Source organism: Meles meles, chromosome 19 (genome assembly GCF_922984935.1).
Source record: "Meles meles chromosome 19, mMelMel3.1 paternal haplotype, whole genome shotgun sequence".
Lineage (NCBI taxonomy): Eukaryota > Metazoa > Chordata > Mammalia > Carnivora > Mustelidae > Meles > Meles meles.
Window position 1 is genome coordinate 51665254 of NC_060084.1, and position 27542 is coordinate 51692795.

Consider the following 27542-nt stretch of genomic DNA (forward strand, 5'->3'; position numbering starts at 1 on the left):
AAAGAAAGAACTCCTGGGGAAAAGACATTTATAGAAAAAAAAAAAGTCTGCTGACACCCAGTATTTGGAGTCCCAATGGACTGATTTATTGACCAACATTACTCCTCCAGCTCCCTTACAGGAGCTGAACAGACAAGTCAAGAAGCAGATTTATTAGGCATTACTGACAGTGTGTGTGTGTGTGTGTGTGTGTGTGTGTGTGTGTGTGTGTGTGCGCTTATTCACACACACACACTCTGAGGAAGGGGATGGGGAAAACACAGTAACAGTGGTAACCAGGGAGGATAGGGTCTGGGAGGGGGCTGCAAATCCAGGCCCCATGAGTCAACCAAATAATGCCTCTCTCTAGGAAGTAAAAGCAGTTCTGCATCTGGAGATATCAACAGTTGCACATTGGTATTAAGAGTTGCCCATTATGCTGTTTCAAGGAATGTGTGATGTCAAATGAATGAAATAAGGCAATCACCAACAGGTTGACCAGCAACTTGAATATCAGCTTACAGGACCTCTTCCTTTTGGACCTCTGTAATAGGTGCTGGCTGGATTGAGGGTAAGGATTTGGAGGATATCACAGGCTTGCCCTGGCTTGTGGAGCTGAAGGAAATCCTTTGGGTGAGGCAGTATACAAAGTATGTGGGGATGGGGAGGATGACCATGAGAAAAAGGGCAATAATCGCAAGCAGCCCCCATGATGGGTATTGTCGAAGAACCTCTTCTGACTGTGGAAAGATGGGAAAGGGGCTCAGAATGTCAAAGTTCCCAGAAAAGGAAGGACTGCAGAACGGAAGGGTGGGAGGGGAAGGAGGGCAGAGGACTAAGGAGTCTTTAGGGAGTCAGGGAATGAGAAGATAGGGTCTTTAGGCCATGGGTAGATTGAAAGATCTAACCCCCACTCCCTAGGAAGGTCTGGTGTCAGGGGAGGGAGGCTCACACTGTTTGAGTCCCAAGCCACGTAGGTGATAGTCTTCTGAGACAGATGAATCACAGTAATCACAAACAGGGCTAGCAGCACAACTGGAGACAGAAAGCACCACAGCCAACGAATGATGAGAGAAGCAGGGGGTCCCCACATGATTGTCAAGTCTTTAAGGAACCTGGGAGAAAGGGCCACAAGACTGTGGGAGGCCTAGTCAGGCCTCACCCAGCCTTGGAGGTTGAGGCCAGCCCAACCTTAGCATCTTTCAAATATTCTATTTCACCTCCAAACCTCTGCTTCAGCTCAAGCCTCATCCTCTCTTACCTTCTCCCTAGTCAGTCCTGCATCCCAACCCAAGAAAATATTCTTTTTTTAAAGATTTTATTTATTTGACAGAGAGAGATCACAAGTAGGCAGAGAGGCAGGCAGAGAGCGAGAGAGAGAGAGAGAGGAGGAGGAAGCAGGCTCTCTGCCTAGCAGAGAGCCCGATGAGGGACTCGATCCCAGGACCCTGAGATCATGACCTGAGCTAAAGGCAGAGGCTTAACCCACTGAGCCACCCAGGCACCCGTACCCAAGAAAATATTTTCAAACTTCCCTTTACTGCTCAAAACCTTTCATGGGTACCCAATGCCCTCAGGATAAAGATCTAGTCCTTTCATTCATTCCATGAGTATGAAAGTGTTTATGATGTGTGAGGGACTCTTCTACATGCTGGGTATCCATGCTGAACAATGCAAACTAAAAAAGAAGGCAACACTTGACCCTTAGGGAACTTTCCTTAGTTTCTTCCAACCCATGGATACAGCCTCCTCTATTGCAGGTTCTCAATCATAATAAATATCCAAGTGGGTTCTCTGGCCTAGAATGCCATTCTCTTTGTCTACCTATTCATCTGTCTGGACGATGCTCAACCACTTTTCCCTTTAGGATGCCTTCCCAGTCTCTCCAGGTCCCCCTAGAGTGTCCCTGGCTACCTTGACTATGGACTTACCACCTGGATTGGGATTATCTGCTTATATTTGTCTTCCTCTTTGGTGTTTGTGTTTTTCGAAAGAAGGAACTCACTCTAATTTATTTGTATCCCAGTAATGAAAAGGCCTTCCCAGCACAGAGAAAGCCTGAAGAAAATTTTTTGAATGCGTAAACTACTCTCACCTGAAAATGTTACCACCTAAGCCTTTTACTCCTGAATTATGCCACTTGGATGTCCACACACCAGCCTGTTAAAAGCCAGGCTCAGGAGTCCTTTGTGTTTTATTTGGATTTTCCCACTCTTCCTTGCACAGTTATGTTTCGGTCCCTGATTATCTTGTTCCCTCTTCTCTGGTGGCTTTTCCTTGCAGCATTATAAGAAATCTCTTAACCCACACCTCTACCAGCCTAGCCCAAGCTGTTGCTAGCTCTCACTTGGAATATTACAATAACACCTAACTATTCTCCTTGCTTCACTCTTGACTCCTCGAGTCTATTTTCCACCAGTAGTCCTATGTATTTAAAAGTAAATAAATAGGGGCACCTGGGTGGTTCAGTGGTTTAAAGCCTCTGCCTTCGGCTCAGGTCATGATCCCAGGGTCCTGGGATCGAGCCCCACATTGGGCTCACTGCTCAGCAGGGAGCCTGCTTCCCCCTCTCTCTCTGCCTACTTGTGATCTCTGTCAAATAAATGAATAAATAAATCTTTAAAAAAAAGTAAATAAATCTGATGATGCTGCTCCCCTACTCAAAACCCTCCAGTGCCTCCACCCCTCAAGTAATGTACAAAAGCTAACTCCTGCAATGGCTTAGAAGGTCCTACATGATCTCCTGTTCTCTCTCTGGCTTCATCTACCAACATTCTACTCCAACCTGATCTCCTTCTTCCTCAGAAATTCCAGGCATAATGCTTCCTCTTGTCTCGGTACTTAGTGTTTCCTCTGCTTGGAACACTTCCTCAAAATCTGTCATGGCTCCTTCCTTCACTTCACTCAGCAGTCTGTTCAAATGTCACCATATCAGAAAGGCCTTCCTTGCAGTCCTAACTAAATTAACACCCATGCATATTCCCATTCTTTTTTTTTTTTTTTTAAGATTTTGTTTGACACAGAGAGATCACAAGTAGGCAGAGAGGCAGGCAGAGAGAGAGAGAGAGGAAAGCAGGCTCCCTGCTGAGCAGAGAATCCGACGTGGGACTCGATCCCAGGACCCTGAGATCATGACCCGAACCAAAGGCAGCGGCTTAACCCACTGAGCCACCCAGGCGCCCCGCATATTCCAATTCTTGATCATCTTACTTTACTCTTAGATTTTCTCCTGTCAATTATCAGAACCTGATATTTTTATATGTTCATCTGATTATTGCTTATTACTACCACTAGAATATAAATTCCTCGAGGACAGGGATACTTGTTTTATTCAATAACCTTGGTAAGTAAAACAGTGCCTGGCACATAATAAGCACTCAATAAGTATGTTAAGTATTGAATGAATGAACAAACGGGTTTTTCAGAAGGCCCTGAAGTTAAGAGTCCCTATGTCACTCTAGCTGGGTGACAAGAGAGGCAACAAGAAAGGGGTCAACCTTCCCTATAGACCCAAGCTATCACCTCCTGGCCCCATAGGCCCAGCTCACAGCTATGTTTTCAAGTATGATGATGATGGTTACGGGGAAGACCGTCCAGTATTCACTCAGTAGACTCATGTAGTAGATGCCTGAAGGTCGAGTGAAGAAGAGGCCACACAGGAACATGAGCACAAAGACAACCACTGGAGGAAACATTGGATCTGGATCAAGGTCAGGGTCTGGTTGGGAGACAAGAGCTAAGCAGAGGTTATACATGTGGACTGGGTAAAAGTCTCAGAGAACTCAGGGCCATTGGTGGGAGCTGGGCATTGGTCAGAGTACCTGTAAGCAGCTTTGTATATTTCCTGAAAGAAGAAAAGGTGTCCTGCAGTGGGGTAAGGATGGCCTGCATGATCCCTATCATGCTGTTCAGCCCCAGTGTCAACAAAAGCAGGAAGAAGAGGATGGACCAGAAGACAGACCCAGGAATGAATGACATGGCTTCAATGAAGGCCAAGAATGCAATGACTGGTCCCGCCTTAACCTGTTGAGGAGAGAGAGGGCAGGAGTTAAAGTGTCCTTGAACTTAACAGAAACATACAGACAAGGATACTATCTCTCTTCCCCGGGAAATTCTCTAAAAGCTGCGGTCACTGAGAAAATCAGATCTCCAGACTGACCCTCTGATGAGGAAAACCGAGCTACCTAACAGCATCCACAGAAGGCATTCTGCAGGCTATAGTTCTTTGCATTACCAGGGCTGCAGGTTATCCTGCTGCTTCTGCGATTTCTTTTCTAGTGCTAACAAAAGCTGAAATTTCTGTTTCGTTGAAGGCTTTGAGTAACTCTAGGCTCTCCTCACCTATTTTTACTGACCTTCGAAAACTGCTTCTCTAAGTTGCATTCAGTCACATAGCTGAGGACCATGCTCTTGATGGGCTGGGGAAGGCTGCTGAGCCAGGAGCTGAAGATGGAGGTCGGGTTATCAACCAGGTCTTCAGGGGGAAGGGCCACAACAGGCAGTTTCCCCAAGGTTACCAGCTTCGCAAGTGCTTCGGCATTCCTGGAGATGAGGAGTTGAATCATATAGAACATTTGGCTCCTTAAGAGATTGTCTCCTTTTTCCCTATCTTCTAGAAAAGAAAGTATACCACTAACCTAGCACCACCGATCTAGGTAAGGTAGAGAGCCGAGGATAAAACCTAGAAGGTACCCACCTCCATGATCATGAATTTGTGTGAGACTGGAGAACTTATGACCCCGGAAGAAGTGTTTTCTATTGTCTCTGCGGGGACTCTGGGGTACCTGCTGCAGTGGTGGGGTTTCTTATTTACCACCTACCTCTTCCCTTTCTCTCTTCTTAGACTAGTGGGTAAAAGGCAATCTTCTAGGATTTGCATTACGAATGTCAGTGAGCACCATTTACTTAGATTACCACCTACATAATGCTCCCATGGAGTTGTGCTATGTGAGAGAAACTGCTTCTTAAACCTTTTGATCTGAGCCCTGCTGATCTCTTTAACTTTACCTTCTTCCCATGACCCTCTGCACATTTCATGCTTTAATCAGACTCAACCACTTACAGTTTCAGGGTTGGCCATGCTCTCTCATGCCCAAGAACAACCCTACCCCCGCTACACTCTGCACTTGACTAATTCCTAAAAATCCTTAAAAATTCAGCTCAGCCTTTCTTTCTCCCAGCCATTCTGGCAGTTGCTCTTGGTTGGAGCCATCTGCACCTAAGGTGGGAAGATGGTGGCCCCAAGGAAGATGAAAAAGTCGTGGGAGTTGACCAACTCTAGGCTCCAGCTTGTTATGGAAAGTGGAAAGTACGTGCTGGGGTACAAGCAGACTCTGAAAATGATCAGACATGGCAAAGCAAAACTGGTCACCCTCACCAACAATTGCCCAGCCTTGAGGAAATCTGAAATAGAATACTAGGCCATGTTGGCCAAAACTGGTGTCCATCGGTAGAATGGCAATAATACTAAACTGTGCACAGCATGTGGGAACTACTAAAGAGTATGCACACTATCACTGATGCAGGTGATTCTGATAACATTAGAAGCATACCACACAGACCAGTGAAAAGTAAATCATGCAGAATTTTTCTTTAAAACTGGCCACAGGGGCGCCTGGGTGTCTCAGTGGGTTAAAGCCTCTGCCTTTGGCTCAGGTCATGATCTCAGGGTCATGGGATCTAGCCCTGGCAGGAAGCCTGCTTCCCCCTCTCTCTCCACCTGCCTCTCTGCCTACTTGTGATCTCTGTCAAATAAATAAATAAAATCTTGAAAAAAAAAAAAACTAGCCACAGCTTGTTTAATAAAAAACAAAAATCAAACAACTTGGCTTGTTGCTCTATACCAAATACTTAGTGATAAGAGCAAAATGCAAGGTGCAGGGAAATAATTATTGTTTGATCACATTTTAGAAAATAAAATATGTCCTCTTGGTAATAGGCAATTTAAATATTTGGATCAACCCTCTCACTGTAGGTAATGTAAAAGTCTGAAAGATATTTTAAATCTTCTTAAAAGAATTAAAATATTGAAAAAGAGAGGAATTATTAGACAAAAATTGAAGTACAGACAAAAACAATGGGGGAAGGGGACATCCAAAGCAACTTTTCCCTGAAGTAAAAGTCAAATACAGCAAACCATACCTGTAGTTTCTAATTTTGTGATCTTTAAGAAATAAAAAGACCATGGAGGTCAGATATAAAGCACCAGAGCCTGCACAAGTAAGAATCAGGCTAAAATGTTTTCCCTTAAACTTCACCCCCAAAGGGCTACATCTTCAGTATAAAAATGAACTAGAGGGGCGCCTCGGTGGCTCAGTTGTTGGGCGTCTGCCTTCGGCTTGGTTCATGATCCCAGGGTCCTGGAATCAAGTCCCACATTGGCAGGATGGGGTTGCTTCTCTCTCCCACTCCCCCGCTTGTGTTCCCTCTCTCACTGTATCTGCCAAATAAATAAATAAAATCTTAAAAAAAAAAGAAGAACTAGAAACTCACACCCAAGCCTTCCACAAAACAGGGAATGCAAAGAAGTTTGCTTCAGAAATAAGCAAAATGTGGCGCCTGGGTGGCTCAGTGGGTTAAGGCTCTGCCTTCGGCTCAGGTCATGATCTCAGGGTCCTAGGATCGAGGCCCGCATCGGGCTCTCTGCTTGGCAGGGAGCCTGCTTTCCCCTATCTCTCTGCCTGCCTCTCTACTTGTGATCTCTGTCAAATAAATAAATAAAATCTTAAATTATAAAAAAAGAAATGAGCAAAATGAAGGGAAATATTTAAAGTTCCTGGCATGTCATAAGCACAAGCCAGCCGTACCTTGGATTTGCAGCCCAAATATTTGACTCTGGTCATCTCAAGAACTCAAGCTGAGAACTGAGATTCAAGTAGTCTCTTTCCAATGTCCCCCTGCATCAGGTAGAAACAAAAGTCCTATTTGGATGAATGCACCTTTACCCTAGGCCTTAAGAATTCCCACAAATGGGGTACCTGTGTGGCTCAGTTGATTAGATGTCGGCTCTTGATTTTGGCTTAGGCCATGATCTCAGGGCCATGGGATCAAACCTCTTGTCAGGGTCTTCATGGAGCATGGGGGTCTGCTAAGGATTCTCTCTTCCTCTGCCTCTACCCCCCCCCCTTCCATTCACATTCTCTCTTTCTCTCTCTCAAATAAATAGACCTTTTTTTTTTTAAAGGAAGAGAACACAAGCAGGGGGAGTAGCACAGGGAGAGGCAGAAGCAGGCTCCCCACTGAGCAAGGAGCCTGATGTAGGGCTCAGTCCCAGGACCCTGGGATCATGACCTGAGCGGAAAGCAGACACGTTAATATAACTGACTGAGCCACCCAGGTGCCCCTAAACAGATCTTTTAAAAAAAGAATTCCCATAAATAATGATCAAATAAAAAGGACGCAGAGAGAATGGAGTAAACAAAAAGAGACACCATGAGCAATAACCATCAGAAACACAGTAAAAATCAACCTAAAGTTACTTCCGAATATCAGAATTTTTGAAGATTGTAATACAACTATATTTGCTGTGCTAACATAATAAAAGACAAGCTTAGAAATATTTGGAAGGAAAAAGAAACTATAAACTGACCATGAGGATTTTAAAAAACTAAATGGAACATCTTGAAATAAAAAAATAACAAACTTAAAATCGAGTGTGAATAATTCTACTGTCAGCCACAATGAAGCAAAAGGGGTACAACTTATCCTCCCATCGTAAACAACCAGACACTGGGACAAAATTTGTAAAACTACTGTCTTCAGACATTAAATAATAGGCAGCACAAGACTTTGATCCCTGAGAGAAGGGAAACAAATGAGGTGTGTCATACAACGGCCCTGGTTTTCTGCCTGAAAATACATTCTGGTCTGCAGAGTGGGGAAGAAGATTGCAAGCAAAGCATGGCAGTCTCACTGAGTTGAAGAAGCAAAGGAGTTCAAAGAGGCTGAAGCAGCTGGGAGTTTCAAGGAAGAATTCTGGACGAGAGACAGCTGGGAAGAAAAAGAAAAAGTTTACATAGGAGTCCCCTTGAGTCTTTACAGTGAAAATCCACAAGACTATGTAAAAAGTAACTGGAAAATATCTAAGTTCTGGGTGGGGTATTCTGTAGGGATCCCAGAAGGACATCCCTTAACAACGGGAATGAACTATTTCTGGAGAAGAAACTACTCTAGACCCATTCTAATGAAGCTTAAAATCAAGCCTCAAAAGGATCAAAATAAACCACAAGTAACACCGCCTGCTAGGAAAAAGCTCAATACTCATCGCAGGAAGACAACAAAAAGCAGACACTCAAAAACATAAAATTATTTATAAAGTCCAGCATCCAGTCAAAAATTAGTAAACAAATTTCGGAAGGAATGTGATCTATACTCAGGAGTAAAATCAGTAAATAAAACAATAAATAAAATAGTGCAATAAATGACAGAGATGATGAAATTAGCAATCAGGGATATTAAAACAGCTATTAAAACTATGTTAAAGGGGCGCATGGGTGGCTCAGTACGTTAAAGCCTCTGCCTTTGGCTCAGGTCATGATCCCAGAGTCCTGGGATCGAGCCCCACATGAGGCTCTCTGCTCGGCAGGGAGCCTGCGGCCTCCTCTCTCTCTGCCTGCTTCTCTGCCTACTTGGGATCTCCGTCTGTCAAATAAATAAAATTTATGAAAATTTTAAATTTTTAAAATAAAACTATGTTAAAGTACTTAAAGAAAACAATAAACCTAACAAGTAGAAAAACAGAAAACACACACAAAAAAAGTAGGACTTTTGGAAATTAAAACTATACTATCTGAAGTGAAAAATTCCTGGGGTGCCTGGGTAGCTCAGTAGGCTGTATCTGGCTGTTGATCTGAGCTCAGGCCAGGATAGCCGGGTTGTGGGATTGTGCTCCATGTTCTGGCAGTCTGCTTCCTCCTTCTCCCTTTCCACCCCTCCCTCTCATCACATGTGTACTCTCAAACAAACAAATACATCTTTTTAAAAATTCCCCAGATTAGATTAAGCGCAGATTAGATACTGTAGAAAGAAATATCAATGAACCCAAATAAACAGCATCAGAACTTAAAAACGACATACAGAGAAAAATTACTGAAGAAAGACAGAAACTCAATGACTTGTAGGATAATACCAAACACTCCAAAATAAGTGATGTGTAACTGGAGTTCCAGGAAAAGAAGGGGTGGGAGATATTTGAAAAATATCAAAATATTGAAAGATATTGAAAAAATACTGGCCTAAATTTTTCCTAACTTGATAAAAACTGAAAACAGTCAGTTCCAAGTTCCAAGAAGTTCAATAAAGCCCAAAAAGGAAAACAGAAAGAAAACTGAAAGAACTCTGATAGTAACATTCCTGAAAAATAGAAAATTTTAAAAGCAGCCTGGGAAAAAGTGAGACACATACAATGAAATAAAGATAAGAATGAATGCAGGAAAGCCGCCAGAAAGTATAAAAGCAAGAGGACAAGAAATTACAGAAAAAAACCCTGTCAAACCAAAGTTATACACTGAAATATTCTTTCATAACTAAAGATATTTCATATATTCATATATATGATTCATATATTTCATATATTTATATGGATATATGTTTCATAACTAAAGGTGAAGCAAAGACTTTCAGACAAACAAAAATTGAGAGAATTCATTGCTGACAGGTCTGCATTACAAAAAAATGCTAAAGGAGGTTCTTTTTTTTTTTTTTTTAAAGATTTTATTTATTTATTCGACAGACAGAGATCACAGGTACACAGGCAGGCAGAGAGAGAGAGAGAGAGAGAAGCAGGCTCCCCGCTGAGCAGAGAGCCCAATGTGGGCCTCGATCCCAGGACCCTGAGATCATGACCTGAGCTGAAGGCAGAGGCTTTAACCCACTGAGCCACCCAGGCGCCCTAAAGGAGGTTCTTAAATGGAAGAAAAAGAATACCAGATGGAAGCCTGTATCTATATAAGGAATAAACAGTGCTGAAAATGGAAAATATTTGGGTAAATATAAGACACATTTTTTTCACATTTAAAAATTTCTTTTAGGGGAGCCTGGGTAGCTCAGTGGGTTAAAGCCTCTGCTTTCGGCTCAGGTCATGGTATCAGGGTCCTGGGATCGAGCCCCACATCCGGCTCTCTGGTCGGCGGTGAGCCTGTTCCTCCTCTCTCTCTCTCTGCCTGCCTCTCTGCCTATTTGTGATCTCTGTCTGTCAAATAAATAAATAAAATCTTTAAAAAAAATTCTTTTAAATAATAATTTAAAGCAAAAATAGTAGCAATGAATTACGTTTATAATGTGCTGAGAAGAAAAATGTATTACAATAATACAAAGGACAGGAGGAGGGAATAGAAATACATTGTTGTAATTTCTTAAATTTTGTGAGAAATTATTTAATATTATTTGAAAGAATATGGTGATGAATTAAAGATGTGTACTGTAAGCTCTAGAATAATCACTGAACACATAAAACAAAGAGATACACGGAATAAGCCAAGAAAGGAGATAAAAATGGAATCCTAAAAATCTCTTTTAAAGACTTAATCTAGTTGGAAAATGAGGAATAAAGTAACAAAGAAGAGACGCAACAAAAAGAAAAGTAGTACCAAGAGGTTAGACTTAAACATAATTCTATGGATAATTACAATAAATATAAATGGCCTAAATATCACATTGAATAAAAAATCAAGAAAGAACTATATATGCTGGGACGCCTGGGTGGCTCAGTGGGTTAAAGCCTCTGCCTTTGGCTCTGGTCATGATCCCAGAGTCCTGGGATCGAGCCCCGCATTGGGCTCTCTGCTCCGCAGGGAGCCTGCTTCCTCCTCTCTCTGTGTCTGCTTCTCTGCCTACTTGTGATCTCCGTCTGTCAAATAAATGGATAAATAAAATCTTAAAAAAAAGAGAACTATATATGCTGGCTACAAGAACATATTTTAATTATAAAGACATGGATAGATTAAAAGGATAAGGATGAAAAATATACGCCACACAAACACAAATCATAAGAAAGATGGAGTGGTTATATTAAGATAAAGCAGACTACAGAGTAAGTAATATATCATGGATGAAAAGATATTTCATAATGATGAAGGGGTCAATTCATCCAAAAGATACAATAGTACTAATATATATACACCTAGTAACAGAAATTCAGAAACAGAAACAAAATTTTTGCATGAAGCAAAAAATGATAGAACTGGAAGGAAATAAATCCATCCATACTTACAACTGAAGATGTCAACACACTCCTTTCAGTAACTGACAGAACAAGTATCCAAAATCACTAATAATACAGACTTGAACCAAACATCAGCCAATTTCATCTAATTAACATTTCAGGGTAATGTATCCAATAGTATCAGAATACATATTACTTTAAAGTACACATGTAATGTCCTCCGAGACAGACTACATGCTGAGCTATTAAAAAAAAAAAAAAAAAAAAAAACCTCTCAATAAAGTAAAGCAATTCCAAGTACACAGGGTATGTTCTCTGACCACAATGACATAGAATTTTAAATCATTAAATATAAAAACAAGGCTGGAGTGAAAGGGGGTCAGAGGGATAGGGTGGTGGGGTGATAGATATTGGGGAGGGTATGTCCTATGGTGAGCGCTGTGAATTGTGTAAGACTGATGAATCACAGACCCATATCCCTGAAACAAATAATACATTATATGTTAATAAAAATAATAGGGCTGGTAAAAACTCAAATATTTGGAAATTTAAAAACATACTTATAGCAATTTCAATTATATCCAACCAAGTTATTTTGTGGATACTGACAAACTGATTCTAAGGTTTACATGGAGAAGCAAAGGATCCAGAATAGCCAACAAAATACTGGGAACGAAGCTGAAGGACTGACATTATCTGACTTTAAAGCTTACTCTAAAATGAAACAATCAAGAAATATGGTATTGGCAAAAAAAAAAAAAAAAAAAAACCCTCAGAGAATTAGATCCATAGAACAGAATAGAGAGCCCAGAAATAGACTCACATATAGTAAACTGATCTGTGAAGGAGAAAGGCAATACAATGGAGCAAAGATAGTCTTTTCAACAAGTGGTGCTGGAACAAAGGAACACTCACATACAAAAAAGAATTAAACACAGACCTTACACACTTCACAAAAATTAAAACAAGATCAAAAACCTAAATGTAAAATGCAAAACTGTAAAACTCCTACAATAACACAAGAGAAAAATCTAGATGACCTTGACTATGACAATGACCTTTTACTTTTTCTTAAAGATTTTATTTATTTGACAGAGACAGAACGAGAGAAGAAACACAAGCAGGGAGACCGATGAGGGGCTCAATCCCAGAACCCTGGGATAATGCCCTGAGCCGAAGGCAAATGCTTAATGACTGAGCCACCCAGGCATCCCAACAATGACTTTTTAGATACAAATCCAAAGGTACAATCCAACAAAGAAATAACTGATAAGGGGCGCCTGGGTGTCTCAGTGGGTTAAAGCCTTTGCCTTCGGCTCAGGTCATGATCCCAGGGTTCTGGGATCGAGCCCCACATTGGGCTGTCTGCTCTGCAGGGAGCCTGCTTCCTCTTCTCTCTCTGCCTGCCTCTCTGCCTACCTGTGATCTCTGATTGTCAAATAAATAAATAATCTTCAAAAAAAAAAAAAAAGAAAGAAAGAATTGGTAAGCTGGAATTCATTAAAATTAAAACTTGTGGGGCGCCTGGCTGGCTCAGGGGATTAAGCCTCTGCCTTCGGCTCAGATCATGATCCCAGGGTCCTGGGATCAAACCCTGCATTGGGCTCTCTGCTAGGTGGGGAGCCTGCTTCCCCCTCTCTCTCTCTGCCTGCCTCTCTGCCTACTTGTGATCTCTGTCAAATAAATAAATAAAATCTTCTAAAAAATTAAATTAAAAGTTGTTCTGTGAAAGATTCTATCAAGAAAATAAGAAGACAAGCCACAGAAGGAGAGAAAATATTTGCAAAAGGCATATCTGCTCAAGAACTGTTACCCCAAATACGTAAAAAACTTTTAAAGCTTAGCAATAAGAAAACAATCTGATTTAAAAACATGTCAAAGACCTTAATAAATACCTCACCAAAGATATACAGATGACAGTATGAAAAGATGCTCCACACATCATATGTCATCAGGGAAACACAAACTCAAACAACAATGAGCTAGCACTACACTATTATTAGAATAACCAAGGGCACCTGGGTGGCTCAGTGGGTTAAGGCCTCTGCCTTCAGCTCAGGTCATGATCCCAGGGTCCTGGGATCGAGCCCCGCGTCAGGCTCTCTGCTCAGCGGGGAGCCTGCTTCCTCCTCTCTCTGTCTGTGCCTGGCTCTCTGCTACTTGATCTCCCTCTGTCAAATAAATAAATAAAATCTTTAAAAAAAAAAAAACATTTCTAGGGTGCCTGTGTGGCTCAGTGGGTTAAGCCTCTGCCTTTGGCTCAAGCCCTGGTCTCAGGGTCCTGGGATTGAGCCCTGCATCCGGCTCTCTTCTCAGCAGGGACCCTGCTTCCCCCTTTCTCTGCCTGTCTCTCTGCCTACTTGTGATTTCTGTCAAAAAAATAAAATCTTTAAAAAAAATTTAAAAAATAAAATCTTAAAAATAAAATCTTAAAAAAAATTTTAAAAAACAAAAACAAGGGGCAGCTGGGTGGCTCAGTGGGTTAAGCCTCTGCCTTCAGCTCAGGTCATGATCCCAGGGTCCTGGGATCGAGCCCCACATCGGGCTTTCTGCTCTGCAGGAAGCCTGCTTACCTTCCTCTCTCTCTCTGCCTGCCTCTCTGCCTACTTGTGATCTCTGTCTGTCAAATAAATAAATAAAATCCTTTAAAAAAACAAACAAACAAACAAACAACCATACTGGAGATTCCGGTCAATGCCATAAAGTAAAATAACCTCTAAAAGATAAGCAGGAGCAATAAAAGTCTTCATTCAAATCTAATGATTATATATGTAGAAAAACCTAAAGCTACAAAAAGATGAGTTTATCAAGATTAATATACACAAATCAGTTGTATCTCAATATACTAAACAATGAAGAATGAAAATTAAAGTTTAAGGATATTATTTACAATAGAATATAAAACATGAAATCATTAGGGATAAACTTTACCAAATATGTGCAAGACATTTTATATACTGAAACTTAAAAAGTATTACTGTGTGAAATTAAGGAATATCCAAATAACTGAGATATACCATGTTCCTGAATCAGAAGACACTGATTATTATTCATTCTTCTAATTATTCATTCTTCTCAAAATGATCTGTTGATCCAATCAATAATTCAATCCCAGTTAACACAGTAGGATTTTATCTTTGTAAAAAAAAAAAATGGTAAGCTAATTCTAAAATTTACATGCAGAGCGAAGATATACAATAGCCAAAACAATTTTGGAAAATAATAACGCAACTGGAGAATTTACACAACTTGATTTTAAGATTTAGTATAATTGGGACGCCTGCGTGGCTCAGTGGGTAAAGCCCCTGCCTTTGGCTCAGGTCATGATCCCAGGATCCTGGGATCGAGCCCACATCGGGCTGTCTGCTTGGCAGGGAGCCTGCTTCCCCCTCTCTCTCTCTGCCGGCCTCTCTGCCTACTTGTGATCTGTCAAATAAATAAAATCTTTTAATAAATAAATAAATAAATAAGGTTTACTATATTAGTAATGACAATAGGATGCTATTGGCAAATTGACTAGGATAGTCTGGAAACAGACTTAAACATCTATGCTCAACTGACTTTCAACAAAGATAACAAGGCAATTTGATGAGGAAAAGATTGCCTTTTTCAACAAATGATGCTGGAACAAATGGATATCTAAAAGGGAAAAATAATTAACCCTGACTTTTACTCCACACCTTGCACAAAAATTTACTTGAAATAGAGGATATGTGAACAACAACAAAAAGCTACAACTGTAAAGCTCCTAGAAGAACAAGAAAAAAGACAAATACCACATGCCTCTACTTACTATATAAGGAATCTAATATAGTCAAACTAATAGAAACAGAAAGTTGAAAGATGTTTATCAGAACCTGAGGAGAGAGGGGAAAGGGAGTATGTTGTTTAAATGGTGTAGTTTCAGTTTTGTGAAATGAAAGCATTCTGGAGATCGATTTCACAACAATGTAAATCTATTTCACAGTATTGAACTGCATACTTAAAGATGGTTTAGTAACTTTCATGTTATGTGTTTTTCCTAGTCAAAAAATGCTACTAAAAATGGGCAGAAGTGAACAGACTTTTGTTCAAAGAAGACATCCAGATGGCCAACAGACATATGAGAAGATGCTCAACATCACTAATCATCAGGGAAATGCAAATCAAAACTACAGTGAGACAGCACCTCACCTCTTGTCAGAATGGCTAAAATTAACAACACAGGAAACAACAGATGTCCTCGAGGATGCAGAGAAAAAGGAACCTTCATGCATTTTTGGTGGGAATGCAAACTGGTGCAGCCACTGTGGAAACCAGTATGGTAGCTCCTCAATAAGTTAAAAATGGTGTAATTACTGGATCATGGGGTAGCTCTATCAGTATTTACCCCAAAAATACAAAAATACAAATTCAAATGGAATACATACACCCCTATGTTTACTACAGCATTATTTACAAAAGCCAAATTAATGGAACCAGCTCAAGTGTGTCTCAAGAGATGAATGGACAGAGATGTGGTACGTACACACATGCATGCACACGCACACACACACACACACACACACACACACACACAGAGGAATATTATTCAGCCATAAAAAAAGAGTGAAATCCTGCCCTCTACAACAACATGGATGGAACTAGACAGTATAATGCTAAATGAGATTAAGTCAGTCAGAGACATATGATTTCACTCATATGTGGAATTAAAGAAACAAAACAAACAACAAGCAGGAGAAAAAAGAGAGAAAGACAAACCAAGAAACAGATTCCTTTTTTTAAAAGATTTTATTTATTTATTTGACACAGAGAGGGAGATCACAAGTACGCAGAGATGCAGGCAGAAAGAGAGAGGGAAGCAGGCTCCCCGCTGAGCAGAAAGCCTGATGTGGGGCTCCATCCCAGGACCCTGGGATCATGACCCGAGCCAAAGGCAGAGGCTTTAACCCACTGAGCCACCCAGGCACCCCCAAGAAACAGATTCTTATCTATAGAGAACAAACTAAGGGCTACAAGAGGGGAGGTGGGTTGGGGGTGGGTGAAATAGGTGATGGAGATTAAGGAGTACACTTACCATGATGACAAAAAGAAAAATGCTGCCGTAATCGTTACACAAAACAAAAAAACACCAAACACAATGAAAAAGGCTGTGTGGTGAAAGACGCCAAAAACAAAAGGGTCCCATCATATTGTTTGATTCCATTTATACTAAATGTCCAGAATAGGCAAATCCATAGAGACAGAAAGTAGATTACTGGCTTCCAGGGGCTCAGAGGAGAATAATGGACATGACAGCTAATGGGGTTTTTTTTGAAGGTTATGAAAATAGGCAGTAGACTTGAAAAGAGAGGCCAGAAGAAATGTAAAATGGCAACAGCTCTTTAAAAGACAGCCAAGATCGGGGAACCTGGGTGGCTCAGTGGATTAAGCCTCTGCCTTTGGCTCAGGACATGATCTCAGGGTCCTGGGATCAAGTCCCAAATTGGGCTCTCTGCTCAGCGGGGAGCCTGCTTCCCCCTCTCTCTCTGCCTGCTGGTCTGCCTACTTGTGATCTCTCTCTGTCAAATAAATAAATAAATTAAATCTTTAAAAAAAAAAGACGGCCAATTTCATTAGTCATTAGGAAAATGCAGTTAAATCACAACGACATAGCACTGTACACATCTACTAGAATGGATACAATTTAAAAAACTGATGTTATCAAATATTGGCAAGGTTGTGGAGCCAGTGGAACTCCCATACGTTGCTACTAAACATGTAAAATTGGTAAAAACAACTTTTAAAACAATTTAGCAGTTTTTTTATGAAGTTAAATATACAGTAACCCTATCACCCTCTCCTACGTATTCACCCAAAAGAAATGAAAATGTATTCACACAAAGTCTTATACATGAATGCCCACAGCATTTCTACTCATCACAGCCCCAAATCAGAACTAACTCAAATGCCCATAAACAGGAAAATGATTAAACATAATTGTGGTATATTCATAAAGCAAAATAGTTAATCAGCAATAAAAAGAGACAAACCAAAATACCTCCAATGATATATGTGTATGTATTTTTTTATTTTTTATTTTTTAAGGTTTTTTTTAATATTTTAATTATTTGACAGAGAGAAATCACAACTAGGCAGAGAGGCAGGCAGAGAGAGAGGAGAAAGCAGGCTCCCCGCGGATTAGAGAGCCCGATGCGGGGCTCAGTCCCAGGACCCTGGGATCATGACCTGAGCCAAAGGCAGAGGCTTTAACCCACTGAGCCACCCAGACGCCCCTGTATATGTATTTTTTTAAGATTTTATTTATTATTTATTTGACAGACAGAAATCACAAGTAGGCAGAGAGGCAGGCAGAGAGAGAGGGAGAGGCAGGCTCCCTGTTGAGCAGAGAACTTGATGCGGGCTCAATGCCAAGACGCTGGGATCATGACCTGAGCTGAAGGCAGAGGCTTTCACCCACTGAGCCACCCAGGCGCCCCCCTCCAACAATATAGATGAAAAAAGACAAATACCTTATGCTAAGTAAAATAAGTCATATATAAGAATGCACTATGAATCCATTTACTCTAGAAAAGAAAAACATAATCTATAGTGATAGAAAACAGATCAGTAATTGACTGGGGCCAAGGTACAGAAAACATAGATGAAAAATATGAGAGTTGAAGAGAGCTGGATGGTATGATGGGAAAATCTGACAAATGGGATAAGATGGACAATGAGGCAGAGGTAATATGTGAACAAGTAAAAGTGGAGAATTTTCAGAAGTAGTGAAAAACAGTAATTCACAGATACAAGGAGCCAAAAGAATCCCAAGCAAAACTGAAGAATTCCCCTTGAGATATATTATAATGAAATTGCAGAAAACTAAATAAAGAGCAGCAATCTTAAAACATGCTTGAGGAAAAGACAGATTACCTCCACACTGACAAGTGAATGCCTAACAGTCACAATGAAAGTTGGCAGACCATGGGAAGAAGAGAGCCAGAAAGGGAAAACCAAATTCTCTGTATAAGCTTTGTCCTAATCTCCGGCTGACCTCTAAGTAACTCCAAGCAGTCCAATGGAAGATAAAAATGCTGAAATAAAATTTCAGTTGGTACATACGACAGGGAAGAAAGTTTCCACTTAGAGTTTAGTCAAGTTAACTGCCTGCTTAGTAAAATAACTACAACAAAACCAATACACGTTTGAGAAACATAACAAAATCCAGAGTCTCCACACCACATCTACAATGTGCCGGATACAATTAAAAAAAAAAAAAACAAAAAACCTCTTAGCACAAAGATTAAGACCTGCTTCTCCCTCTGCCTATAGCTCATGCTCTCTCTGACAAAGAAATAAATAAAATCTTTTTAAAAAGTAAAGGTTTTATTTATTTATTTGACAGACAAAGATCACAAGTAGGCAGAGAGGCAGGTAGAAAAAGAGAAGAAGGGAAGCAGGCTCCCCGCCAAGCAGAAAGCCCGATGCGGGGCTTGATCCCAGGACCCCGAGATCATGACTCTGAGCTGAAGAGAGAGGCTTTAACCCACTGAGCCACCCAGGCGCCCCAACAGTACATTTCTTAAGTGCTGAAGGAAATGGACGTCAACCTACAATTCTTTATCCAAAGAAAATATCCTTCAAGAATGTAGGTAAATTAGAGAGAGCAGGTCATATGATGAGCACTGGGTATTACATGCAACTGATGAATTACTGAACTCAACATCTGAAACTAACGATGTTCTATGTTGGCTGATTGAATTTAAATTTAAAAAAAAAAAAAAAAACAAATGAACGTAAATTAAGGCTTTTTCAGATGAAGGGAACTCCAAACGTTCACTGCCAACATAACCTGCCAATATATAAAAAAAAAAAGTTAAGGTTTCAGATGGAATAAAAATTATACAGGAGGGAAAATTCAAACTTCAGAAATGAAGAAAGACCAACAAAAATGCTAGGTTTCTGGATAAAAATAATAGAATATTTTCCTCCCCTTAAGTTTTAGAATATGTGTCAGCTGAAAGAAAACATACATTAATCGGAAACAAAAGTTTTAACATTGTTTGATGGGGTCTTCAATATAAGTTAACGTAGTACATATGGCAAATATATCACAAAGGGTTGGAGGACAAAGGTCCGTGTGTAGGGTGGTAAGGTTTTATATTCCGCTTAGAGTGTAAAATAATAATTCTAAGTAAACTGTAGAAAGTTAAGTGTGCACTTTTGTTGGGTTGTTTTCTTAGTGAGTTTTAGGAGTTCTTTACATATTCTGAATATAAATGTACAGATATATACATTTCTCCAATTTTGGGACATGCATTTTCATTATCTTAATGAGTATCTTTTCAAAGAGAAAATGGTTTGAATTTTTAGGGCATCCAATTTTTTTTTAATTTATGTATTTGACAGACAGAGATCACAAGTAGGAAGAGAGGCAAGCCGGGCAGGGAGGGGGAACAGGCTCCCTGCTGAGCAGAGAGCCCGATGTGGGGCTCAATCCCAGGACCCTGAGATCATGACCTGCGCTGAAGGCAGAGGCTTTAACCCACTGAGCCACCCAGGTGCCCCATCCATTTTTTTTTTTTTTTAAGTAGGCTTCCTGTCCCGCAGGGAGCCCAGTGCAGGGCTTGAACTCATAACCCTGAGATCACCACCTGAACCGAGATCAAGGACTGGACTCTTAGCCGACTGATCCACTCAGGCACCCTGTGGCACCCAATTATTAACTATAACAAGGGCTCACCTACTAAGGGGGATGTGAACTGTAAAATACGGAGGTCACAGATACAGAGAATGGCAGGCACTACTACCAGCCCTAAGGCAGAACATCTAAGGAATGAATATGGAAGAGTGATTCCCAGAATACATTATTAAATGAAAAAGAAAAAGGCTACCTATTGTGTAAGAAAAAAGGGTAAATAAGAAAATATACATCTTTCTCCTTATTTCTACAAACACAAGAAGGATAAACCAAAAAAGAATGAGACTGGTTACAGGGGATGAATAGGAACTGGGTTGAAGTGATGGTGGAGGACTGATACTTCTCTGAGTATCCTTTTGTATACTTTTGTCTTTTGAAACCATATTAACATTTAATACTAAAATAAAAGTGTGGAGGGATATTAAAATTCCATACAAATAGAAATAAATAAACATAACTGTATTTCACATGAGTTAACAATCATACTGAATGCAGGAAAAAGAACTAATTCAAGTGATTTTTGAATACAGTATTTTGATTATAAAATTCAGGACAGGGGCGCCTGGGTGGCTCAGTGGATTAGGCCGCAGCCTTCGGCTCAGGTCATGATCTCGGGGTCCTGGGATCGAGCCCCGCGTCGGGCTCTCTGCTCCGCGGGGAGCCTGCTTCCTCCTCTCTCTCTGCCTGCTTCTCTGCCTACTTGTGATCTCTGCCTGTCAAATGGATAAACAAAATCTTAAAAAAAAAAAATAAATAAAATAAAAAAATAAAATAAAATTCAGGACAAAGACAAAAGTTGTCAACAAATACTGAATCTTGGGATTAGTATATTTGTTTTTGCAATGGTATGAGCTAAGAAATCTTTAACGATTTGCTGTGCATTCTACCATGGAGATTATGTGTGTGTGTGTGAGAGAGAGAGAGAAAGAGACAGAAAGAGCGACAGAAAGAGAGGAAAAAGAGATCATTACAATCCTAAAAATACTATGGAAAGTAACTTGGCAGGATCTAGTGAAGCTACAGATACATGTGGTAGAAACATGGCTGTAGTATCTTGCAGCTGCTCCCATCAAGAGGTAAAGTCTATTTTTCCACCCTGCGAACCTGAGGTGGCTTTGGGACTTCGTCTGATAAAGCACTGTGGCAGCAGCGACAACAGGAGTATTCCCATGCTTAGGTTTTGACACTTTATGGATTCCATCTGTGGAATCGTCATGTGAGGAAGCCCAAGCTAACCGCATGGAGAGATCTCCTGGAAGAGAGCAGCCCTTGCAGACCCGCCAGCTGACTGGAGCACTGGAGTGAGCCAGCCAACACCTGCACATAACAAAGCAGTTCAGTCCCAGCTGGGCCCAGCTAAATACAGAACTGTGAGGTAACCTGTGCAAGCCCAACAGAAGAATTTTCCAGCCAATTGACAAAATCATAAGAAATTAGAAATCATTCTTGGGTTCAGCCTGTTACTTCTGGAATACTCTGTTACAGAGTAATAACTAACTGCATCAACAGTCTCACCCACTGACATAAACTCTAGACAAAGGTACACACATGTAGGAAATGAGCAACATGTGTAAGAATGTTTAGAGCAGGGGTGCCTGGGTGGTTCAGTGGGTTAAGCCTCTGCTTTCAGCTCAGGTCATGATCTCAGGGCTCTGGGATCAAGCCCCAAGTTGGGCTCTCTGCTCAGCAGGGAGCCTGCTTCTCCTTCTCTCTCTCTGCCTCTCTCTCTGCCTACTTGTGATTTCTGTCTGCCAAATAAATAAATAAATAAATAAAACCTTTAAAAAAAAATGTTTAGAGCAGAACTGTTCTAATAGCCAAAAACTAGAAAGACTCCAAATGTTCCACAGTAGAATGGATAAATTGTGACATGTTAATATACTAAACATTACACAGCATTAAAGGCAGACTAGAGCTACACACAACATGAATTTTACAAACATATGTTGAATGAAAGAAGAAAAACACAAAAGAATACCAAGAGAATTTTACATATAAATGAAAAATTAAACTACATAAATGGACACACTAAACTATATTATTTTATAGGGGCACCTGGCTGACTCAGAAGAGCATGTAACTCTTGATCTCAGGGTCTTGAGTCTGAGCCCCACATTGGGTATACAGATTATTTAAATAAATAAAACTTTTAAAAAAGGAAAAGAAAAAAGTTACTTAAAAAAAAAGCTATATTGTAGGGACACCTGGCTGGCTCAGTCAGTAGTACCTGCAACACTCAATCTCAGGGTCATGAGTTCAAGCCCCACGGAAGTACAAATTAAACTATATTGCTCACAGGGGCAGCTGGGTGGCTCAGTCAGTTAAGCCAATGGCTTCGGCTCAGGTCATGATCCCAGGGTCCTGGAATGGAGTTCCGCAATGGGCTCTTTGCAGTGGGGAGCCTGCTTCTCCCTCTCCTCCCTGGCTCATGCTCGCTATAGCTATCTCTGTCTCGCTCTCAAATAAATAAATAAAATCTTTTTTTTTTAAAGTTAAAACTATATTGCTTAGATATGCATATGTAGATAATAAAATATATAGAAAAACAAAGAACTAATTATCATAAAAGCCAGGATAGTAGTTGAGAGGAAAGAGGTTATAATCAGAGATACATAGCGAGCTTCTAGGGCCATTCTAGTCTGTAACATGGAGGTATTTATTTTATAGTTATTTATACTGCACTTTTTGTTTTATGTGTTTCTGTATGTATGTAATATGTCATTATAAAATGTTTTTGAACATTAAAAAGTGCCATTATACTTCCACCAGACTGGCAAAAAGTCTGACCAAATCTAATCAAATGTGCAGCAAGTAGAATACATGGAATTCTCACACATCATAAACCACTTTGGTAACGAGACAATATACGGTAAAACTGAAGGTGTGTACCCTCTACCCTGCAATCCCATTCCTGAGTATACACCCTAAGAGAACTCTCACTCATATGCACACGTATATGCCCAGGTTTATTCTAGAAGAAAATGGTGGTTATCTACACAGGTTAGGATTACCAGGAATTTTGGCTTAGGTGTGCCGCCTCTGGGAGTCTCTCTCTGATTGGCCCCATTAGAATTAATGGCTCTGTCTTCAGTCTTCCTCAACATCCCTGCTATTAGTTACCATGAGTTTACAACTGTCCAATTATGTAATTCCCCTGCCCCCTTCCTCAAAAACTGAAAACTCAATGAAGACAAGAACTATGGTCTGATTCACCTGTCCACATCTCTGTGGTACACAAAGAATACTTTCTAAATGTCCAATAGGTGTTTTTGAAATTAATGCCTAAAGAATGAAAAACAGGGGTAAGCAGACCATAAAGATTCTAGTTCTGAGAGTCTCTCTGGGATTTAAGTATGATAGATTGACAGAAATCTCTAAATTTAGGAGATGAAAGTTACAAGTGAGGGTGTTCAGGAAATGGAAAGTTTTCCAGATCTTGAATGATTGCCACTATACTTTTTAAAAGATTTTATTTATTTATTTGACAGAAAGCGAGTTCACAAGTAGGCAGAGAGGCAGGCAGAGAGAGAGGAGGAAGCAGGCTCCCCGATGAGCAGAGAGCCCAACGCGGGGCTTGATTCCAGGACCCTAAGATCTTGACCTGAGCCGAAGGCAGAAGTTTAACCCACTGAGCCACCCAGGCACCCCGAATGTTTGCCACTGTTAACCTATCTCTGTGGTTGGCGATCTGAAGTGGATAGTAGCAATCTCCAGGTTTAAAGATTTCTAGGGCCAGAAAGGGCTCAGAGCAAGAAAACATGTGAGAGGGATTCTACTGTTTCTGTTCTTTGCTCCAGGGGAGAGTAGAGGCTTGCAAGTGCATCTGGGGTTGTCAAGTGTGAATGGGAGTCTTGCAGCACCTTGAAAGTTAGAGTCTGTGGGTTTTGTAGTTCTCTGGGGCTGGGACCCTCCCTAAGGGGCTGGCCTTACTTCACATCGCAGTGGTGCGTGATGACTGTAGTCCAGTAGCCCAGGATACAGAAGGCAGAAGTGGTGACCAGCAGCATGGAGAACAGGTTGACCAGAGCCACAAGAAAGGCATTATTGAGACAGCTGGTGGATGGGTACATATGTGAGGATAAGGAGACAACAGGACCAAAGCCTAGACCCAAGGCATACAAGACTTGATTTCCGGCTTGATACCACACACTCACATTGTACATAGCTGAGATCTAAAAAGGAGAAGACAATATAAGGAGAAATGTCGAATCTTAACAGAAATGGGGGGAAGGACACGGGTAAGTAATGGGGAAAAGATGCCCTAACAATAGACAGTAGGTGTCTCCTAAGGCCTGGTAGGGGAATGAGGGAGACTTACGTTACCTTGGCAAGCAACAAATGCTGAAAGCCAAAAGCTGCCCCTTCCAGCAGTAGACTCCGGAAGAGGAAACAGAGGATGATGAAATAGGGGGCTGGCACTAGGACACACATTACCTGAATTGAGAATGGGGCATATATCAGCAACCATGTACCAATGGGGGTCCTGTCAGCAGGGATCAAAAGTACTGAATCAGGGGCACCTGGCTGGCTCAGTCAGTTAAGTGGTTAACCGTCTGACTCTTGGTTTCAGCTCAGGCCATGATCTCAGGGACTTGGGATCAAGTCCCATATCTGGTTCGACCCTCAGTGGGGAGTCTAAGGATTCTCTCTCTTTCCCTCTGCCACTCCCCTCATTCATGTGTTCTCTTTCTCTCTAAAATAAATAAATCCTATTTTTTTAGGGTGAGTCAGAAATGAAGAGTTAAAAGAAAATTTTCAACGGTCAAGGGTTAGTGAGAGCCAAAGACCAGAAGGAATGAAACATTAGGAGATCAGTGAGAACAATGTTGGAGGAGGTCTAAGGCATCCAAGAATGTCAACGATGGCTTACCTTCCCTGTGGACTTGAGCCCATTAATCATGAAAGCACCAACAACACACGAGGACACCAATAAGGGTAGGTTCAGACTGAAGACTGGTGACCCACCATCCTCAATTCTGTCTGAGGCCTTCAAGATCATTCGGTACCAGAAGTACAGGGAGGGTGACGTCCGAACACATTCGGGATCTGAGGGGACCTGGCTTTAGACATGCCTGCTAGACAGGGTGACCCCTCTCCTCTTCTTTAGCCCTTCTCCCACTTCCCGCTACTCCTTACCCCTTCCATTTCTTTTTCTATTATTTTCCTCTTCTCTAACCCTCCTCACTCCTTTCTCCTCTTCCAAATTCCCCTCCAGCTGTTTTCCCCTTCTCTTTCACTTCCTCCTCACCAAAGTCACTGGAGTTCTCCAATAAGGGACATTTCTCCCATGGAACTGGAGAGTGGAAGGACTGGCCCAAGTAGAGGAGGGTCCAGGCATTGACCACATTCAAGTACAAGCCAGTGATGAAGCACACCTGGGGGCCAAGGAGGAGGTGGCTGGCAGGGGGCAGGATTAGGAGAGGCAAAAGGAAGGGATTTGGCAGAGGACTGGGGACTTGACGGGACTCAACCCAAGGAAGTGAAGTAATGGGACCCCTCCCAGGACAAGGAACAGTTGGGGTGGGAGCAGGGCATAAAGGGTAGGCCTGGGCAGCCCAGGACTCCTTACCATGAAGCTGCTGTACCCCACACCACCAATCCAGGGGCTGATGACCTTCCATGCACCAATGCTGCCCTGACGTGTCCTCTGACCAGCTGCCATCTCCAGGAATAGAAGAGGAACCCCAACGAAGAACAGCATGAGGATGTAGATGATGAGAAAACTGCCTGTGCAGGGGGTCAGAAGGGGCTCTGAGAACCACCTGGCTCTTCAGTGCCTGGACTTCCTTGGGGTCTGGGAAAACACATTCCCCACCAGTGACCTCCCTCAGGGCCACATCAGGGCTCAACTGTTTCCATATCCCTCATAGTCCCAGGTGTCCCTTGGGTCACCTTCCAGTTCCTGTAAGACCCAGATGCCTAGTTTCCACCCCCGCCCCCCGTCTCCCTGACCCAGGCCTCCAACCCCACCATCCTCATATTCTGATAAGCTGCGCCTCTTCCGCTCTCATGATCCTAGGTGTTCAGGCACCTGACTCCTATTCTCATAGTGCCAAGCTTCCAGCCTCTACAAATCCCATAGTCCTTGGAGTTTAAAGCCCCCTGTGGATCCATGATTCCTGGTCCCCGGACTTACAACCTCCATTGTGAAGCCACAGGAAGAAAAAACGCCAGTGACTGTTTATCTTCATGGAGTAGCCCACATGAGCCAGGATGTACTCAACCTTACTGGACCAGCATGGACGGGTAAAAAGGACCTCACGCTTTTCCTCCTCTGCAACTTGAACCTTCTTAGGTAAGGGTTTCTGGTTCAGGGCCTGGGTAGCTTCCACCTCCAGTCCATTGATCGGCTTGCATTGGCTGACTCTGTGGTGGGCCTCAACAGCCTGAATCTCCCAGGCCAGAGCCTTTGCCATCCGGGCCTCCAAAGCCTGGGATTTTGAAACCCAGATCATCGGAGGCCAGTTAGCTGTGCTCCTATCTTCCCAAGTCTGGCTTCCGAGGAAAGCCTCAGAAAGCTCTGTCTCAGCAGATAAGGAGTTTGTCAGCAAAGATTTTGAAGCCTGGGCCTCTGTCTTCATTTCAGGCAGACTCTCTGGAGCAGCTCCACCTTTTTCAAAGGAGTACTCACCTTCTTGAGTAGACCTTAAGGACACCAAAACCTAGATTTAGATTTCAGAGTTAAGAAATAATTTCCAAAACAATCCTCAGCACATCCTTAAAGCAAACCTTTCTGTTCCTACCACCACTGAAATTCAAAGCACACAATCTCTTACGTAAGTTTCACCTCTTTGGGACACCTGTGTGGCTCAGTCGGTTAAGCGGCTGCGTTCGGCTCGGGTCATGATCCCAATGTCCTGGGATCGAGTCCGGCATCAGGCTCCTTGCTTGGCAGGGAGCCTGCTTCTCTCTCTGCCTGCCACTCTGCCTGCCTGTGCGCGCGCTCACTCGCGCTCTCTCTCTCTCTCTCTCTCTGACAAATAAATAAATAAAATCTTAATAAGTTTCACCTCTTAGAAATGTTTGGGTGCAAGGGATAAGGGTTGAGATAGTCAAGCTAACAACTAGGAATTGCACTCAAAGCACTTCTGGAAACACTGAGGTATACTCCCTACAGAGGGAAGTACCCTTTACAGTGGGCTTTTGAATCAAGAAACAAAGTTAAGGGCATCTAGCTGGCTCAGTCAGAAGAGCGTGTGACTCTTAATCTCAGGGTTGTGAGTTCAAGCCCTATGCTGGATGTAAAGATTACATTAGTAAAAAAAAACTTAAAAAAATAAAGAGGGGTGCCTGGGTGGGTCTGTCATTAAGCATCTGCCTTCCGTTCAGGTCAGGATCCCAAGGTCCTCTGACTGAGCCTGCATTGGGCTCGCTGCTCAGCAGGAAGTTGATTCTCACTCTCCCAGTCCCCCTGCTTGTGTTCCCTCTCTCACTGTGTCTCTGTCAAATAAGAAAAGAAAAGAAGGGGCGCCTGGGTGGCTCAGTGGGTTAAGCCTCTGCTTTCAGCTCTGGTCATGATCCCAGGGTCCTGGGATCGAGTCCCACATCGGCTCTCTGTTCAGCAGGGAGCCTGCTTCCTCCTCTCTCTCTGCCTGCTTCTCTGCTTACTTGTGATCTCTGTCTGTCAAATAAATTTTTAAAAAAGTAAAATCTTTAAAAAAAAAAAAAGAAGGAAAGGAAAGAAAAGAAATAAGAAACAGGGTCCCCCAGCTGGCTCAGTCAGAAGAGCATGTGACTCTT

General features: G+C 41.8%; 1 protein-coding gene and 1 pseudogene across 1 annotated transcript; one reads left to right on the forward strand and one right to left on the reverse strand.

Annotated features, from left to right (window-relative positions):
- Window positions 1-497: 497 nt before the first annotated feature.
- Window positions 498-26383, reverse strand: SLC6A16 (solute carrier family 6 member 16). Its single transcript, XM_045986770.1, has 11 exons — window positions 25939-26383; window positions 25372-25529; window positions 25051-25177; window positions 24673-24848; window positions 24126-24236; window positions 23733-23974; window positions 4335-4521; window positions 3801-4002; window positions 3502-3661; window positions 932-1094; window positions 498-719 (listed from the first exon to the last, which is right to left on the reverse strand). The coding sequence occupies exons 1-11, from the start codon at window positions 26381-26383 to the stop codon at window positions 498-500; spliced, it is 2193 nt and encodes a 730-aa protein (XP_045842726.1).
- Window positions 5211-5575, forward strand: LOC123931172 (annotated as a pseudogene).
- Window positions 26384-27542: the final 1159 nt, after the last annotated feature.